General features: G+C 35.0%; 3 protein-coding genes across 4 annotated transcripts in view; 1 reads left to right on the top strand and 2 right to left on the bottom strand.

The window, feature by feature from the left end:
- The window catches only part of LOC109612514 (uncharacterized), a 49012-nt gene extending 46588 nt beyond the window's left edge, over window positions 1–2424 (bottom strand). For both annotated transcript variants that reach the window (XR_009343254.1, XM_059127872.1), the window contains exon 1: window positions 533–2424. Coding sequence is in view for 1 of the 2 variants with exons in the window: in XM_059127872.1 (XP_058983855.1) it covers window positions 533–619 (87 nt within the window). In the remaining variant the exon portion in view is untranslated. The remainder of the gene's footprint in view (window positions 1–532) is intronic.
- Window positions 2425–5406: 2982 nt separating this feature from the next.
- On the bottom strand, window positions 5407–6601 carry LOC101901528 (proteasome subunit alpha type-4). The gene is made up of 2 exons (XM_005183208.4): window positions 6445–6601; window positions 5407–6294 (listed from the first exon to the last, which is right to left on the bottom strand). Exons 1-2 carry the CDS (start codon window positions 6445–6447, stop codon window positions 5512–5514), a joined length of 786 nt encoding a protein of 261 aa, XP_005183265.1. The 5' UTR covers window positions 6448–6601; the 3' UTR covers window positions 5407–5511.
- A 1922-nt stretch (window positions 6602–8523) lies between these two features.
- On the top strand, window positions 8524–12473 carry LOC101888528 (augmin complex subunit dgt3). Its single transcript, XM_005183218.4, has 7 exons — window positions 8524–8743; window positions 8816–9144; window positions 9206–9383; window positions 9447–9631; window positions 11094–11747; window positions 11836–12013; window positions 12146–12473. The coding sequence occupies exons 1-7, from the start codon at window positions 8726–8728 to the stop codon at window positions 12302–12304; spliced, it is 1701 nt and encodes a 566-aa protein (XP_005183275.1). The 5' UTR covers window positions 8524–8725; the 3' UTR covers window positions 12305–12473.
- Window positions 12474–19787: the final 7314 nt, after the last annotated feature.

A 19787-nucleotide genomic window follows, 5' to 3' on the forward strand; every position in this document is an offset into this window, starting at 1 on the left:
AGGATTAATTTACACTTGAACCTTTAGGTGGATTCGTTTTTGTGTTAATGATTTTTCTTGATCTAGGATGTGTACCAAGTAGACTTAAATATGTGAAAGCGTAAACGCTTTTTTGGCCCAAAACAACGGTTGAGTTATATAAAAAAAATCGGGCGGATACATCCATTTCTATAACCAAAGATAAAGTCATTTCTATAAAAAAGTCATATAATATAAACACATCATCGCTCGTTGGATAGATATTTTCATTACTCCAGTTTCATTAGTTTTTCATTATTTTGAATAAATATTTCCCGAATGAAGAACGAAGAAAGCCGCATCTTAAATAACGCCGGCCTTAAAAAAGAAACATTTGACTTTGTTGTCTTCCAAAGGTTTTGAGCGAGCCAACGAATGGAACAATGAACGAATATGGTAAAAATACAAACCAAAAAAACACGAAACGAAAAAATTTAATGAAAATGAATGGTTGTTAGCGTTTTTTCTGTTTCTGTTGTTTTTTCATTATGCCATTCGTATAAGTTTTAATTACCAGTATTTTAAAATCCAATTGTTTTGCTTTTGTTGTTGCTGCTACATCGGCGGCAGACGCCGCAGCCGCAGTATTTGTTGTATCCATTTTGTGTGTGTGTCGGTCGGATTGATTTGTTTGATTTCTTTTATGAATTTGAGAATTTCTTTCTTTACTTTATTTTACTTCTTACATTCTTCTCGTTTTTTTTTTGTAATGTTTTGTTGTTGCTGTTACTATTTATTGCATGAATTTGGTAGTGTTGTGTGTGCAATGCTTTTTTATTTATTATTTGCTTCTTTACTACTATATATTAATTTTAGCATTTGTTAACAGAATGGTTGTAGTTGTTTTAATTTATAGCTTTCCTTTTTTGTTTTCTTTATTTACCACTATGCTGTTTATTCCTTTTTGTTTTTTAATGCCCACATCACCACACATTTTCTTATTTATTTGTTCGTTTATGGAGAGTAGAAGAACACACAAATAAACTCGCATCTTTTTTATTCTTCTTTTGCTTTTTTTTATTGTTGGTGTTGTTGTTATAAGCACACACCAGCGCACATGCACTCACACTCGCCGTATTTGTAGCGTACCATCACTTCACATTCTATCACTGTATCTCACTTGCTCTCTCACACACATAGCAAATTGTTGTCATCGTCGCCGTTGTGCAGAGCTCGCTCTGCTACTTTTTTTGTATTCTTATTTCGTATTTCTTTTTTTTTTTGTTTTTTATTTTCTTGCTTTCCACTACTATTTTTTCATTCGTACTGCTATGTGATGTCGTTGTCGACGATGGGGTACGTTAACCGCCGATTGCGCGCTATTCTTTCTCTTTCACATTCGTTTTGTACAAGTAAATGTGTGTCTGTGAATATCTCTTCTTCTTTCTCTTATTAGTAGCTCGTCGAGGTTGTCGACGATTTAATATACTATTTTTCTTATTATTGACTTTTCTTGTGAATTATGTGTTTTTCTTATACTTTTATCTTGGATTTCCTTTTACACGCGTTATCCTCTCTTCTCGGGTAGTAGATTCTCTTGTTTCCTTTCGGAATTTTCACATTTCTAAATTAAAAATATTTCCAATTTAATTCCAGTCGTCGTTTTTAGATGTACACACATTTTTTGGGCAACATGCAATGAATTTTTCACTTTTTGCTGTTGATTTTTGATTTCTTTATAGAACACCACATTTACACAATAGTAGCAGCAGCTATTTTCACGTTTCTTTTTCGTTTTATTTTCTTTTTTCTGGTTACAAATATACCACCACCACTACGACTATCTCTTTGGTATTTTGTGAATTATTTTTTGTATTTCAGGGGGCTTCTCAAACTATTAACAATTTTTTTTTCTTTCTACATCATCATCATCTACACTACCACCACACCACACAATTCACTACTGACTGCTGCTGCACTACTGCCACACATGATTTGTGTGTGTGCGGTTGGATGTGTGTTTCGAGTTGCATAAATTGTGTTGGGGCCCAAAGCTTTTTGTTGCTATTTTTCACTTGTTTTTGACATAAAATATATGAATTTCTGCTCGATATTTTCTTTTAATTCTTCTTGCCACCTTTGCTTGCATCGCTATTGTGCGCTGTGGCACTATTTTTTAAAAAAGACCAGAGCGAAAACGGCCATTCGTCGATTGGATTTCTTCGTGTTTTTTTGCAGAACCGTCGCGTTGTAGCAATGATTTGGCTATTTCGCAGCGATTTTCTTGTAATACACATGCATTTTTATGTGTTCCGCACACTCTCGGTTATATATTTCATTGAAATATATTTATTTAAATTGTATTTATTAAAATAACTATGATTTATCGAGAAATTTACGCGCTTTTAATGACTGCACACACGAATTCAATTCTCCTTTACTATTCTTCTTCGTCGTTCGTTTTTTAGGGTTACCGAAGTCGACTTTGAGACAACCGATTAATCGCCTTTTTCTATAAACTAAAATGTCGTTAAAGAAAATCTAGCTATCGATTTTTACGTTGTTTTTGGATGATGAAAATTATTACTGTACATTTGCAAAATTTGCTGGGCTCCTATAAAAACTAATGTACACCAGAGTGTAAAGAAAACTAATTATCAGAAGAATTAATACATTTAAAAAGAACCACAATCACTTACATAATTGTAATGTTATTGTCGTTAGGATTTTATATTAATTGACATGTCCCAGAACTGCATGGATGTGAAAGTTTATACTATATAACCTATTATAACCGATTTCCATTTATGATATAGAAAATATTGCAAAACGAATACAATTACAAACTTTTATATTTCGGTGTGCATTTTCCGTACTCAAGACACATTTCAATGTTCCAGAAACAGCAGAAGTCTACTAGTTTCACAATTTTTCGATATCATAAGAGATTTCCCCCGATTGGTAGCAAAAATTGGTCTGTTCCAGAACTGCAAGAATGTAAAAGTTTTTAAAAAGATAACTGATTTTCCCTTTATAATATCGGAAAAAATTGCAAAACTAGTAGATTCTTGCAGGTTCTGGAACAGAGCATAAAGAAGCTATTAAAACTTTCAGACATGACATCCCTTTTACTACTACTTAGTAGACAAACTTGGCTGAGTAAAAATCACTTTTCTTTCCGGTTTGTTCTCCCGGCCTGTTAACGGATTGGAAAATTAGTACATTAATATTATTATCATCTCAAAAAATATGGCTTTTATGGCAAAACCATGGTATAATAAGGAGGTAGAACAGCTTTATAAAACTACCAAAATGCAGCTCTGAGGCTATGCCCGCTTGCTGTAAGTATAATTCAAAATTATATGCAACCAGTTTTTTTTTTCATTTATTTATATGATCTTAACCATGGACAATGAAATCAAGGTAGGGCACTTATACTAATCGATTTTACATTTTTTTTATTTTCCTGGCCTAGCATGCCAAATAAATTTGTGCATGTGGATATGAAAATTATTGAGAAAATATTCAAATTCAGTTGTAATCATGGCACAATTACGGAAAGTAGAACAAAGCTACCCTCTAATTACAATTTATTTTGGTGCCCCTAGTCAAGTTGGGTATTGCTTTGACTTAAAAAGAAAATAATTTTAAATTTAGATGCAACAAAAATGCATATTTCCCACGTTATCGGACAACAAAATGTATTATTTTGGGATGAAACAACATTGTCTCTCTATCTTGGATTCAATTTTGTGGAGAAAATCCAATATTTCATTTATATTTTTCTCCAATATAGTAATTTTGTAAAAAAAAGGAAAATAAACAAAACCATTTGTTGCATGTTTAAAAATATATCTGACACTATAAGACTCCGGAACAGAGCTGCATTTTCCTTGTTTCTTCGAAGTTGAGCTACCTTTCTTATTGTGTCATGTTTGTAATGAAAATGCGGATTTCAACGTATGTATGGACAAAAATTAAGCTTTTTGTAGCGAACTAAATCTTTAGAAAAATATAGAACATAATTATGAAAAGAAACGTAGAACTTTCATTATTTTCTATCTTTTCATTGTACAATGAATTTCTGCAGGTTCTGGAACAACAACAACCAAAACGTTTTTACTACGATAATCTAATTTTTCTATGTGGTATTGAAGGAAGTAACCCTAATTAGCAGGTTCTGGAACACAATCACTGAAAATTCTTCAATGTGGACACGGGCTATTAAAATGAGCTATACAAGCCCTCGATAGTCGATAAATAATTATTATTAATCTCGACTATAGATTCCTAAAAAATTGCTGTAACGGCGTTCACAATTTATAATTCAAGACTCTGACACATCACTCAACAGAAGATTGCAAGGAATGATCGCACATTGTGATAGAATTCAATTCGCTTTTTAGAAAAAAAATGAAGGAGTATTCAAATGTATTATTTTTATAAAAAAATGTCTCCCGTCTATACATATGTTTTAAAGACCTTTGGTCTATAGAATAACAAATCTGCAAAATACCTCTTTACTATTTTTTATGTACAGAGATTCTTTCAAATATTTTTTTTATCTTCAGAAATACATCTCAATTACAGATTTGCAGAAGCATGAATAATTGAATATTTTGAAATGGTCATAAATATTGACTTTTCGGTTTTTTAAACTATATTTTGTGATCAGTGTTTAGTGTTTTCAGTATAATTGTTGAATACTTTAAAATGACAACATTCCTAATTCAATGGTAAAAATACTTATATTTGCTTCCACAGCGTCTGCTTATAGAAGAAATATTAGACGTTCTATACCTACAAAACTATGCATGGATATGAATGTCTTCTATTTATAAAGTGCCTTTTGTAGGCCATCTTAAGATCAAGGTCTTAAAGAACTTCTACCTTTAAAAGTCCAATTAAAGGTATTCTATATAAAATAGCTTTTTATAACATATTTATGCCCGGAAAAATTTTCCACCTGTTAGGCGGTTAAAAAAATCTATATTTCCAGAGCCATGCTCATACAAGGTTAGTTGTTGTAAAGCTCTATTTAAAGTACAGGATGCTTGATTTGTAACAACAATCGAGGAAATATTGTTTCTACTGTAAAACCTCTGAGTATACTTTTCTTTTTAAATTAAATACTTTTCCGGATCCTACATTTTATGGTAATGATACATTTTCAACAAAATATATCATCAATCTCAAATTACTAACTCCGTCTCAGACAATTTATTTCCCCCAAAAGAAAATCTCTTAAAATAATGTAGAAGTAATACTAATATCACAGGATACCTGAGGAATGTGGAACGCTTTTGTTCCGATTTATAACATTAAGCGAGGATGTGTTGATTCCACAATAAATCCTATGAGATCCTAACTAAGCAAGAGACCTTTTTTGTTTAAAGTAAACCTTTTCTGGGAATTTTCGATTTATCTCAAAATTCTAAATCCATTCCATAACATTTTACAGAAATTTTATTTCCTTTAAAGAAAATCTCTTAAAATTAAAATCCCATTTAGAAAAATTACAAAATTATAATTTACTTTTCCGACATTTACAATTTAGGGTTTTTGGGCAGCTTGTTTTTCCTTCTTGGCAGCCTCGGCCTCTGCTTCTAATTTGTTGTATTTCTCAATTAGCTTTTCAACATCAGGTTTAGTGAGAATTTTAATTTCTGTCTTGTCGTTTACCCTCTGAAGCGTGGCCATTTCAATTTTCTCTGAAGTCAATTTGGTGGTATCCAAAGTTTTACTCAAAACCTTAACGGCCAAATCTTTAGCCTGATCCAAAGTAATTTTTTCATTTTCGCTCAGTTCCTGCTTCAGTTGTGAAATGGCTGCACCGAAATTATTACCAATACATGTTGCCTTCCAGCCACCATAGTTACCACTGGGATCCGATTGATACAGCTGATAACCATAGTGTTTATCCCAACCCATATAAAGAATGGATACACCGAATGGTCGTTTGCCACCGTACTGGGTATAGGCCTGTTTGATGTCACACAAATAAGATACCAATTGTTCACAGGGCATGGATTCGCCGTAACTGAATTGATAACGTTGAGCAATGATGCGCAATTCATTGGTCAAGACATTGGCATCCGATGTAATACCAGCTACGGAACATACCATGTTATCGTTTAGCTTATAGATTTTCTCAGCAAAGATACTGGGATCCAGTAGTTTGTTGGTGTTGCGGCATTCGGCGGCCAAGAGGATACCATCCTCAGCCAAAATACCCAAACAGGTGCCGGCATGTGAAATAGCCTCCATAGCATATTCTACTTGGTACAAACGGCCCTCGGGCGAGAAGATGGTGGTACGGGAATCATAACGACGTGCCTTGATAATAGGAAAACAAAAATTAATGTCAATATTTTTTTTAGCAAATCATCATTGGCAACAAATTTGCAAAACAAAAAAACATAGCAAATATGCCATACTTTTTATAACAAAAACACATCTGGTGCAGTAAATAGCTCCAATACTTACCATATTTGTTTATTTTAATTCTTTGAAGGCTATTTCAGTAAATTAATGCAGCTTATTAAAAAATCGGCAAAAACAGTTTGGACTGACTTTTGCTGAAAATTACTTGTCATTGCACGGATTGTTTGTGTAGGGTTGTATAATTTAGTACTTATTTATGCTACCTTTTTTAAATAACCAAACAATCATATGTTTGGTGTAATATCGGCCACATCAACGATATGAAGTTATACAATGTTCTCACATGAACGGTTTTAGAAATATCAGGTTGTCAAACAAGCAAAAATGTAACAAGTCTGGCGCCCTATTTTGTCTAATCATACAAACAGTTTTTATAAATCTGTTCATTGCTTTCAATAATATAGAAAACAGTTATTTCTGAAGAAAGGTTGACAATCAAAGTTTAGATACAACATTGGCACTACCGTTTTAATTCTTAATCCGGTGTGGAATCTACATACCATGGTAGAGCATCAACGCTTGGGAACATTGATATGTATGTCAAAAAAATTTAAATGTGTTTTCAAATATATGTAGATTTTTATATGTTATCTTATACGACGTCATTCGGAAGTTATTATAATACGCTTTTTCAACAATTTTTGACCATGCCATGGCGGAAGAATACAGCTAGTCGCATCAATGGAAAAATAATTCAAATCATTCAATTTTTTAAAAATTGTAGAAAAATGCATGTCATAACAACCTCCGATTGGTGTCGTATATAAAAACTTAAAAAAAATTAAAGACTGCAGATCGGTTTTTGGAGGCGAAACCCGAAGAAAAAATTACATAGTTCAGAAATCTTCTTCCTTACAAAAATAAATTTTTGGCCAATTTTCCACGTATACAGGGTGAGATGAAAAACTGCAACCAACTTCAGACTGCTGTCATTTCAAAGCCACTCGTCCGACAGCTGTTAAAATTATTCCAGTGACAGCTCATTATATTGTTTACAAGCGTACAAAACCTTTTTGGTAAGAATTTTCCAGAAAAAAAGTTATTCGTGATGGAGTTCAAGCGTGATAGTGTGATTTCTTTATATTTGGCTGGAAAACCACTATCGTGGCACTCCAGCATTTAAATGTAAATAAAGCTTTTGTGTCTCGTACCATCGCTCGTTACCGCGATAATGGACGGAAGAAAACAGCAACATCAGCAGAAATGGTTTGAAAAGTAAAGAAGCGACTTGATCGAAACCCTCGTCGCAGTGGCCAAAAATGGCTCATGAGCTGAACATATCGCAATATTCCATTCGCAAATATTGAAAAAAAAACATTGAAATTCCAAAAAGTGCAATAACTTACACAGCAGCAGAAAGAAAATTGAACTCAAAAGAGCTAAAGAGTTGCTTTGCTTGGCCGAAAGTGGTGAACTGCCGAATTTGGTTTTCTCCGATGAGAAAACATTCGTTGTCCAGCAGTTTGTAAACAAGCAAAATGATCGTCTTTACTTGTCAAAGAGGTCAGCTGAAAATGTGCACCTTCGGTTGGCAATTTCGCGCTTCATTTCCAGCGCACAATGACCAAAATCTCCGGATACCAATCCGTTGGACTATTGTGTCTGGAGTATTTTGTAAAGCAAGGTTGGCACTATCAAATACCAAAGTGTCGATCACCTCAAATAAGCGCATTGCCAGAAATGGACCAAAATACCGCAGAGCAATATTTGGACAGCGTGTGACGGTTTTATTGGCCGTTTAAAGGCCATAATTCGTGCCAAAGGTGACCAATTTGAACAAATCTAAACTTATTCTGAAATTTGATGCTATTTTCGACATTTTTTGCTTTCATTCAATAAAATTTAAAAAAAAATGTAAAAATTATGGCCTTTTAAATTTGTTGCAGATTTTTTATCTCACCCAAAAGTCATTTCAAATAAGACTATCCATCTCTGCATTTTTTGTAATTTACCTTGTCAAATTTCATTGAATAAAAAACAGGTTCCCATCTCTGATTTGTGTGTATATGTATGGATTTATAAATATAAATTTTGATCATGAGTTTATGAGAATATAAATTTTAATTGACGTTTAATAAAAGGATTCTTGAACAATGAATATGAATTAATATGAATCTACCATGAATATAGCCGTGTAAACAATCTATAAATCGGCGATATTACACATGCATGCCTCAGTTGAGCAAAGTGGCATCAATGAGATCAAATGTAAACAACAACTGACATTTGACAATTGGGTTTGATGTTTTGTTTTTAAATTTTCAGCGCACCGCGCCACCCAATTTTGCACTTTTTCAAACAAAGTCAATATATTTATATAAAAATGGGTGATATTATAAATGTAAACACAATAAATAAAGAAAATACAACTTTATATCTAAATAACCGAGTAAATATTCTGTGTTTTTTTTAGAATATGGAAGTTTTTAAAAAGCTGGACTTTGACTCTTCCAATCAGTGGATATTCTACGATGAACGTTTCCACAAATTCTTTGATTTCTTTGCAAATAATATTACGGATTCAAATATTCTATTGGAGACTGAGATTTTGGATCACGAAGAATATGTGAAGCGCAATGAGTATTTGGGAGCGGTGGAAAGGAAGCCACGTCTGGATGATTTGGAAAAGGAATATATGGGATTGTTTTCGCACACCAAGGATGAGGTGGATAATTTGCAACAGGACTATGACATTATGGAAATGGCATACAACGATTACAATACTATGGTGGAGGATATGAGGTAGGGAGAGCTTTAAAATAATGTGTTTTTGAAATAAATTCTTTAATATCTTTTTTTTTAGAGAAACAAAACATCTTTTAAATTGTGAATTTAGCCGCTTGGAAGAGCGTTTTAATACGTTGAAAAACAAAGAAAAAGACTTATTGTCACAATGCCAGGCAAAGGCCAAACAACTGGAAGACATGGAAATGGAAAATCATAAAAAATGTGAAGAGGTCTTGAAGACATTTTCAAAAATGGTAAATAATACGAAGTTTTTGCAATGTTCTGATTACTAACTTCAAACTGTTCAACACGTCTAGCAATCCCCACCTTTGTTCATGCACCAGCTGCCTTTGGATCAATACTTTTTGAAGTGTGAATCATTTACCCAATACTTTTCCCTTTATATTAAGGAAAATTTCAAAATCCAAGAATTTATCGAACTCGAAACAAGTCTAACAGAAAACCAAGAAACGATCGAGAAATTGGGGAAATTAAAGAAAGGGTGAGTCTAAGGCAGAGAAGTAAATGTCTATTTCCAGATCGCTAATACTGCAAAAAAGTAAATGATGATGCTGAATGTAAAAGTCGTCCGCATGTGTCACAGCTATCTGTGATAATTTAAAAAGTAGGAACAAGGTCCTAATGGCGCTAGGAGGCAGAGCTTGGGGCGTAAACAAGGAAACATAGTTTTATAACGCTATAGGTCGGTCTGTGATGAGATATGCGTACCCAGTGTGGTGCGAATATAAGAGCTACGCAGTGGAGAAATATCTAGATCTGTCAGAATGCAATATATCGGTGGACCATCCACATGAGGAGGCAAAGGTTCTCCCCGTACGTCAGCATAATCATATGCTTTTGTTCTAGTTCTAACACCTCCTTGGAGTTTGAAGCCATCCAAACCACGTTCAAAGCTATAGGAGATAGCCTGTAGATCAAGAAGCCTATCGGGCAGATGAGTGGCATTGGTACTGATGCATCTATAATATAAATGTCGTCGTCTGTGTCCACCACCATCCATTGCCTAGACAAAGCAGGGTAGTTTTGGCCCAACTACATTCCGGTTGGGCAGCTGTCTCAATTAGTATAGGACACGATTTGATGGAGATGTGTCCAGCGTGCGATACAGGCCCGCACAATACGATGCCGATCTTCAATTGCCATGCCAAATATACCCGACTCACTTCTGTAGATATTTGACTGCAGTCAGCAAAGTTATCTGAATTCTTGGACTTGGAGTTGGAGCCAGGTTAGCAGAGAGGATGCAAAATATATCTCTGTTTCAACAACAACCACAATGTTCATGGACGATCTCCTTTTAGAACTTGAGTTAGAAGCCGAACCAGATTACAGAAAATATAATCACAATGAACATAGCAGTACGGGTTGCTACAACAATAACAAGCTTAATTTTAATGGTGATCTGACAGTATATTATCAAAGTTCTAATACTGGCAAATAAGCAGGCAAGGTTGTTATAGATGATCGAATCGGCCGAATTAAATTTTTTTCTTGAAAGGAAAGGTTTAACCAATTACTCCTCCTAGCTTTAGATATAGTCCCCGTCCTCTATAATTAATAAAAAAAAAAACTTTGCAATGGTCGTATCTCAGTATGTGTGAGGAATATTTACCTATTGAATGTGCAGATTGATGGATAAACAATCTCAAGCACTACTTACACCAAAATCTTAGGGTCATTGTCAAATATGTCTAGTCCGCAATATTGCAACAGTTCGAACTGGGGGACATCCAAAGGATACATACAAATTATTATATACTTCGTAGACCACTGCGGTGACGTTTGTCAGAAAGAATTCACCTGATATATGAATTAAGTTTCAAATATATATAACTTGAAACTTTGAATATTATTGAAACTATTTTACAGATATCTCTTGTCAGATATTATTTGAAAAACTCAAAATATATTTTATTCACATGCTTTCCTTTTTTTCTTTGCAGCATTGAACAATATACTCTAGCCTATGTAATGGAAAAGGCCAAAAGTCATGCCCTGAGATGTGCCATTGATGCCTTGAATCTCACACAAATCCATGTCATCAGTCTTTCCGATATGGAAAGAGAAACTCATGAATTGGCTCAGGCCAAATCTCGTTTGGAAATTGCCCATCAAACGTTAATGGTTGATCTACAACACCAGGTGCAGCAGAAGGCTCAACAAACTGTCGAGTTGATACTCTATGAAAATACAAAACAAAAATTGGAGAGGGCACTAAAACGCCACGAAAATGATCGTAATCTTAGAAAAATTATTTCCGAAGCATTGTCTAATGCTGAGCTAATATGGATGACCATACAAATGGATATGGAAAAGAAACGTAATCGTTTCGACAATACAGAACAATTAACCAGTGATTCACAACGCTGTGCCATGCGTATACAATATATGAAAAATTCCCAATCTCAAGGTTTAACAACTGAATTTATCCAGCAACTGAGCCAAATGTTGGCTCAACATTTGCAACAGCAGCTACGTTGTGAGGTGAAGGCATGCCTCTATGAGTATGAAAAGTTTAAACGTTTAATGGCTTATGCACTACAAGGATTATTGAATCGTAAACCATATTCTTCGGCCATGGAAAAGTTTAAAGAAATGTATGTTGTTGTATTTGTTTATTGCAAATGCTTTTAGTGCTATTAATTATGTTAATGTATTGGGTTTTTGTCGTCTTTTTGTTTTTAGTAATCGCATTGAAAGCATTTTACGTCCTTTTGTTTATGACAGTCCGGTTAATGCCCCCATGTTTGAAAATGTCCACTATTTAAGACCAATTTTTAATGTTAAAACTCAACAATATCGTATCGAGAAACATTTAAGGCAATTACGTACAGAATTTCATGAGAATGTAACCGAACGTTTGGTAAGTTTGGGAAGGGGGAGGATGAAAAATGGCATCATTCCTTATAGATTAAAAAAATGAAAAGACATTTCATTGATCTCTATTTACGCCTGAAATATATTTCTAATACTTTTGTTTGCTTTTGAATATCAGGAAAAGGACAAATTGTGGCGTTATAGCCAATTGCTGTGGATCTGGTTTTTAACCGAGCCGCGTCGTGTCTTACATGCCATTGAAGAAGCCAAAAAGGCAGCCGCAAAAGTTCCCCAAATGACTGGCATTAAAACCTTGGGTGGCATAAAACGTAAATAAAATCGATAAAAGAAAGCAAAAATGGAAATGCAATTTTAATTAAATATTTATATTATTACTACAATTCTTAAAATCTTCCGGTTTATAATTGTTAAGACTAGTGTTCAATTGTTTAAGTCTAAAAATAAAGAATATTTAAAATGACTTTAGCTAACAGCAAGTAATCAAATACAGACATTGTTTTCAATTGGTACCCAGAAAAGTATTTGGTCATGTCAGGTCCCACTGCTATGATTTTCATCCACTGATGGGCGAATTCACAGTTTGTGGATACTAAAAGCTCAAAATATAATTCAAAGATGCGAGTTAAACAAATGTTTCAATGTCAGGAAAGCCTAAGAGAAGTGAAGCTTGGGAGATGCCGAAGAATATAGAGGAGCACTCAGCTATTGCAACAAATTTGTTGGGATTATAGTTTTTTCAGGGCAGCAGATGCGGAAGTGAGGAAGATTTGGTTAAATTAAAAGAGTTCGAGAAAGTTTGGAAAAGGCTATATCGAATGATTCTTTCTTTATTGGACCAATCAATGGAATTTACTCCCACATTACTCTTCCAAATTGGAAAAAGGTAAGAGCATGTAATATATCTAGGAAAGGAAAGGAAATGAAAATATTCATAAACTTTTTCATGTTGGAAGTTACTTGCAGTGTAGTAGAATATGCAACTCGTATCTGAGAAAATAATAGCAGCAAAGGAAAGCTAGATTAAGTACCTAGCAAGGATTCAAGATATTTGCATATCAGGAAGACTTAAAGTAACGCATGGGCTGGTTTCGTTGAGTAGATAGAAAGAGCTGACGTGCCTGTTTCGTAATAAGATCAGAAAGAATCTGATGTCCAATGGAAGCTTTAAGCGAAGAGATGGCACTAACTCTCGTCTGGAAACTCTTGACTTTTTGTCAGCCCCCTAATGTTCGAAGTGAGAGAATGCAGGTTCGGATTCAACTTGACGAAGACGGATCGCAACCATACAGATGAAGCCGGAACGCTGTTCAGAGTCAAATTCCAAGAAAATACAGGGTGAGATAAAAAACTGCAACAAAGTCAAACGTCATAATTTCTACATTTTGTTTTAAATTGGTAACCTTTGCCAATGAATCCGCCACACTCTGCCCGAATGTTGCTCTGCCCATTCCCGGCGATGCGCTTGCGTAAGGTGATCGACACTTTGGTATTTTTTATTGCCAACCTTGCTTTCCAAAATGCTCCACACACAATAGTCCAAAGGATTGGTATCCAGAGATTTTGGTGGCCATTGTGCTCTGCAAATGAAGCAAGGAGCCTCATTTTGTAACCATTCTTGGGTGGCGTGTGCTGAGTGCGATGGTGCTGAGTCCTGTTGGAATGTCCAAGTTCGCGGCCAAAATGTTTGTGTGCCTAAGGCTTCAATACACCCTCCAGAATATTTTCGCGGTAATATTCGGCATTTATTCTGATGCCACGGTCGATTGATGAGAGCGGAGAGCCACCATCGGCTGTTATGGCGGCCCACACCATCACTATGGCCGGCGCTTGAACTGACCTCAGCTGACCTCTTTGGCAAGTAAACGCGATCATTTTGTTTGTTTACAGACTGCTGGACAACGAATGTTTTCTCGTCGGAGAAACCCAAATTCGACAGTTCACCACTTTCAGCAAAGCGAAGCAACTCTTTAGTTCTTTTGGGTCTATTTTCTTTCTGTTGCGGTGTAAGTTCTTGCACTTTTTGGAATTTCAATGGCTTTGTCCAGAACTAGTTTTTCAATATTTGCCGAATGGAATATTGCGATATGTTCAGCTCATGAGCCATTTTTCGGCCACTGCTACGCGGGTTTCGATCAAGTAGCTTCTTTACATATCGAACCATTTCTGCTGATGTTGCTGTTTTCTTCCGTCCACATCCTTGATGTCGGGCAACGCTACCAGTATCACGGTAACGAGCGATGGTATGAGGCACAAAAGATTTATTCACATTTAAATGCTATAGTGCTCTAATGATAGCCACTTGTGTTTTTCCAGCCAAATATAAAGAAATCACACTTTTACGCTTGAATTCCATTACGAATTACTTTTTTCTGGAAAATTCTCACCAAAATGCTTTTGTACGCTTGTAAACAATATAATGGGCTGTCACTGGAATAATTTTAACAGCTGTCGGAAGAGTGGTTTAGAAATGACAGCAGTCTGAAGATAGTTGCAGTTTTTTCATCTCACCCTGTAGTGTGATTGCTGAAAAATAGGTGTGTGGTTACCCTAAAATTTGTAACAATTGTTACAAATTGTTACTGGAAGTCGTCTGTTAACCCGAAAGTTTGCAAAAGAGAGCGGTTGGAGAGAGAAATTTTGACAGTTCTTTCAATGAGAGTTTGCAAATTCTTGCTGGATGAATTTCTTCTTGCAATCACTTGTAACTCATCTTCTTCGCATTCATCGACATTCAATCAGATGTTTTCTATTGTTTGTTTATTTCTTTTTGTTTTTGGAGAATTAATTTACAAAATGTGAAAAACGTAAACATTAATATGTAATAAGAAAATAAAAGACGTTTAAAGGATTCTGGGGAACACATAAAATCTATCTTTCTTTCGTTGCTCATATTTTTATGTTATTGCTAATTTCCTTTTTATTTATAAAACTTGTAAAATTGGTGGTGGTTCCTTTCTTTTCATTCTTTTAATGGGGGACAAATTTGTTTGTTTTGACAAATCAGCTGATTAGTTACAAGCTTCTGCAGGAATGCCGTCTATTTACTTTTCGCATTTTCCTTGCGAAAGAGAATAAAACTACCTTACTCTCTCAGATAGATGTTGCTGGAGAATTCCTGCAGGAAAATTAACCAGACACACCTAATATTGGAGACCTGTCCACTGCATGTTGAAAAATAGAAAGAAACAATTGAGGTCCCACCCTCTGTGGGAGTTAATTGACTATGCTGGTGATATAGACCCCATTTTAAAGTTAAGCTCACGATATTCGGTATTTGGATGATTTTATACACATTTTTTAATAGAATTGTTTGATGTTCGTAATGGATACCAACCCCTCTGGTAGGGAATTATCTATATGGTCTAAGGTTTTTATATGGCACTCACTCCATTGACGGCTCAAAAATGCATTTAATTTTTTGTCATTGATAAAGCTGACTTCTCTAGACCCATGGTACAATTACAGAGCCATGGGTAGACCTTCTATACCTAAGGGTGTCTGAGGTTGTCAATTGGCAGGATAAGGAATCAAAAATCTCAACATGGTCATGTTCGGGAAATACTACAGAAATCAGCAAATTATATTAAAAATATGGAATGTTTGGCTAACTCCGCATAGCTTTCTAAATTCAACAGAGCAATAAATAAATAAATAAATAAATTCGCAAAACTCAATACTAGTATATTGCTAATCTTATCGATTCAATAGTGGTACGATTGATGTATTTTCCTAGTAGAAAAAAACAAAAACCAATCAAACCCCAAGAATTCTCAAGTGAATCAAAATACCCCAACTATTTCAAATTTTTTACATGTAAATCTAGAAATGTAATTTCTTGCCAATGAAATACAATTGACCTTTTTTGGAGAGTTTCTATTTTTCTATTGAATTTTTATTTGTTATCGTTTTTCCCCCCAAAAATACAAATGAATTTTCATGGAAACGTAACGATAGAATGTGTTTTGTCCCACAAAAGAATATGAAGCCAGACGATATGAACACCGACACCGAAATGCCTGACAAAAAGGACATTAAATAGCGACATCAGCATCAGCCACACACACAAACAAACACACACATAGTAGCGTAGAAACATCAATGGAAAATCCTGAAAAGAAGACGGAGATTTTAATTATGCAGCAACAGTCACAGCATCGTCATTATTAACACTAGATCTTCGACCTATGGACCGAGTGACTGACTGAACTTACTAACCACAGTGACAATGTTGTTGTGCTCAGAGATTTACCATAACTTAACCCTGAACTGCTCCTCCACGCCCCGGCACACGTACCAACCGTTACAGTTGTAAACAAATGAAGTGATGAAAACCATTCATGAAAATCGAAAGGATACGCAAATGTCTGTGACAACGCACAAAGACACATACACACGCAAATGTGTACTCACGATGACAGTGACACACCTACATAAACAACAAAAATACACTTTGGCACGAGACTATGACATTGATGAACATTATTTCTACGGGTAAATATATTATGACAAATTTGGACAACATAAATGAATGGGACCGGCAAGTGGCCAACAATGCGAGGGGAAGTATGAGCATTTTAGCATTTACAATTTTACTAAAATTATAAAAATTATGATGATAGCCAAGTACTCACTCACAGTGACAGGCAGCTCAATCTTTTGAAGACTCATTATGATGTTAGAGTGGAACCAATCTGTATCCGACAATATATCGACATCTTCATCGATCCCAGAAATGTTTATATATAAGATATTTCTCTCAGAAATGTTAAATAGTTTTTTATTGATTTGAGTGTGTGTAGTAGCAAACAGTTTTCGATAATGCTGCGGAAGGGTGCGGGATCTTGTACTAAATCCAAGAAGAAAAAACAACAGAATGTATTGCAAGCAAAGTTCCGAGAGGGTTCCTCGAATACGAGTAAGGAGTGAAACTCTCTCAAATTCGAACGAGAGCACTCTTGCGAGAAAAAAAGATATCGAGTATATTCTTTTTTGTATCTCTCGAAAAATTGGAGTAAAATACGCTAGAAGCCGACAAGGTTCTACTTATGTCGAGTATTTTTTTTTTAGTTTTCGTCATTCCGTTGCCTTATTTGTAAGTATGGGTTTTTTTATCCACAGCTGCAGACTATGGTAAAATTAAGAAGGTGTCATTTCAAATAAGCATACACAAATCTGCATTTTCTGTAATTTACCATGTCAAATTTCACTGCATGAAAACTAGGTTTCCAACTCCATCTCCATCCATCTCTGATTTGTTTTTTACAATGGATTTATAAATATATATTTTGACAATGAGATCTTGTCAAACGAATAATTTTGAAAAAAAATGTAAACATACAATAACGTCTGCACTACTAAAAAACGAATGTGTGGAAGATCATTGTCGCTAATCCGCGTCCACGAAACGAGAGAATTTCACTCCCTAATCGAATTTGAGACGTAGTACTTTTGTGAGTAGAAAATGGAAAAATAATTTCTTTATCTCTCGAATAACAGTGAGTATGCTCTGCTCGTTTTCGAGTGGATGTAAAACAAACTCAAAATCGAACGGATTTCACACTATTTCAGAGCTCTGCAAAAAAGCCCCTGCAAAAGATACGAACTAAGAACTCTCGACGATCAACACAAATCAAGTTCGTGAAGACGTTCGAAATAACTAATGTTTCCTAGCTGTAAGAAAACTCCGAACTCAGGAAGACTATTCGATCAAAGGCAGGATATGTTCTGGGAAAAACTATAGATGACAAACAAGTAAAAAAGCTGTAAGTTCGGCCAAGCAGAACTTTGAATACACTCCACCATTTGGTACAAAATTTGGCAATTTTCAAAAAAATAAAATCCATTACAAATTCTGTTAAAATCTTATAAATACCGAATGTAGCCGTATATTAGGGTATATACGACGTGAACCTACATAGGATTTGTTTGTCATAAGCCATTACAATATTCAAATGTGAAACTTAAAAAAATCTCTTTACAATGTAGCTAAAATCATCAAAATACCGAATATAGAGAAGTACCATGGGGATTATAAAACGTGGACCTGTACAGACAATTTTTTGGCATAGGCTGTAGTATCCATTACGAACTTCAAATACAAAAGGTGAAATAATTCCGGTAAAAAATGTCGCTAAAATCATCAAAATACCGAATATCGGGGGGTACCGTTATATGGGGGCTATTCGAAGACGTGGATCTGCACAGACAATTTTCTGTCATAGGCTGTAGTATTCATTACGAAATTCAAATACCAAATTTGAAATAGTTACGGTAAATAATGTCGCTAAATAATCAAAATACCGAATATCAGGGGGTACCGTTATATGTGGGCTATACGAAGACGTGGACCCGCACAGACAATTTTCTATCATAGGCTGTAGTATCCATTACGAACTACAAATGCGAAATTTGAAACAATTCCGGTAAAAAATGTCGCTAAAATCATCAAAATACCGAATATCAGGGGGTACCGTTATATGTGGGCTATACGAAGACATGGATCTGCACACACAATTTTCTGTCATAGGCTGAAGTATTCATTACGAAATTCAAATACCAAATTTGAAATAGTTACGGTAAATAATGTCTCTAAAATCATCAAAATACCCAATACCGGGAGGTACCATTATGTGGGGGCTATACGAAGACGTGGACCAACATGGGCCATTTTCTGTTTCATGTTGTAGTATCTATTACGAACTTCAAATACCAAATTTAAAACAATTCCGGTAAATAATGTCGCTAAAATCATCAAAATACCGAATATGGGGTGGTCCCGTTATATGGGGGCTATACGAAGACGTGGACCTACATGGTCCATTTTCTGTTTCATGCTGTAGTATATACTACGAACTTTAAATACTAATTTTGAAACAATTCCGGTAAATAATGTCGCTAAAATCATCCAAATACCGAATATCGGGAGGTACCGTTATATGTGGGCTATACGAAGACGTGGATCTACATGGACCTCCATACTATGGTGGAGAGTATAAAAACATTAAGTTTGAGTAAAGATTTGAGTAAAGATTTGAGTAAAGATTTTTATATAAAAGTATCTGAATTCAAACGTGTACACTACACATACCAGTAAGACCGTTCGGATACTCCTACTAAACTTTTCAAAAAACCACAAAGTGGGTGAGGCCTTGTATGAGGGCCATACACCGGGAACGGCATTTTATACTTCAAGGAATGTCATCTACCAAATCTTCTTAAATACATAATTTGAAAAAATTTCGTGTGTAAATGTGACTAGGATTATCAAAATACCGAATATCGGTGGGAATCGTTATATGTGCCCTATAGGAAAACGTGGACCTAGATTTGCTATGTTCTGCCATAGGAGCTAGAACCCATTATGAACTATAAATATCAACTTTTAAACAAATCCGTTGAAAAATGTGGCAAAAATCATCAAAATACCGAATGTCGAAAGGTACCATTAAATGGGGGCTATAGCAAAACGTGGACCAATACATAATATGTTCCCCAAACGAGCTAGAACCCATTATAAACTACAAATACCAATTTTTGGACAAATTCGTGAAAAAATGTGGCAAAACTCATCACAATACCGAATATGGAGGTACCGTTATATGGGGGCTATACTAAAACGCGGACACAATACAAATCGTTCTGCCAATTTGTGCAGCTCTCGTCAAACAATGTAGGCTCTATCGTGATTTCAACAGAGGGACATCGTTGAATCGGCTTTGAATTTTATTTCGATATTCGGAATTTTGATGATTTTCGCCACATTTGCTCACAGATTTGTCTAAATATTGGCAATTGTTGGT

This window comes from Musca domestica, unplaced genomic scaffold (assembly GCF_030504385.1).
Source record: "Musca domestica strain aabys unplaced genomic scaffold, Musca_domestica.polishedcontigs.V.1.1 48, whole genome shotgun sequence".
NCBI classification, from domain to species: Eukaryota; Metazoa; Arthropoda; class Insecta; order Diptera; family Muscidae; genus Musca; species Musca domestica.

Excerpts from the sequence above, each read along its gene's own strand:
- LOC101888528 (XM_005183218.4), top strand. Across the intron at positions 9,145-9,205 it reads ACTATGGTGGAGGATATGAG|AGAAACAAAACATCTTTTAA; the intron begins GTAGGGAGAGCT and ends CTTTTTTTTTAG. Across the intron at positions 9,632-11,093 it reads TTGGGGAAATTAAAGAAAGG|CATTGAACAATATACTCTAG; the intron begins GTGAGTCTAAGG and ends TTTTCTTTGCAG.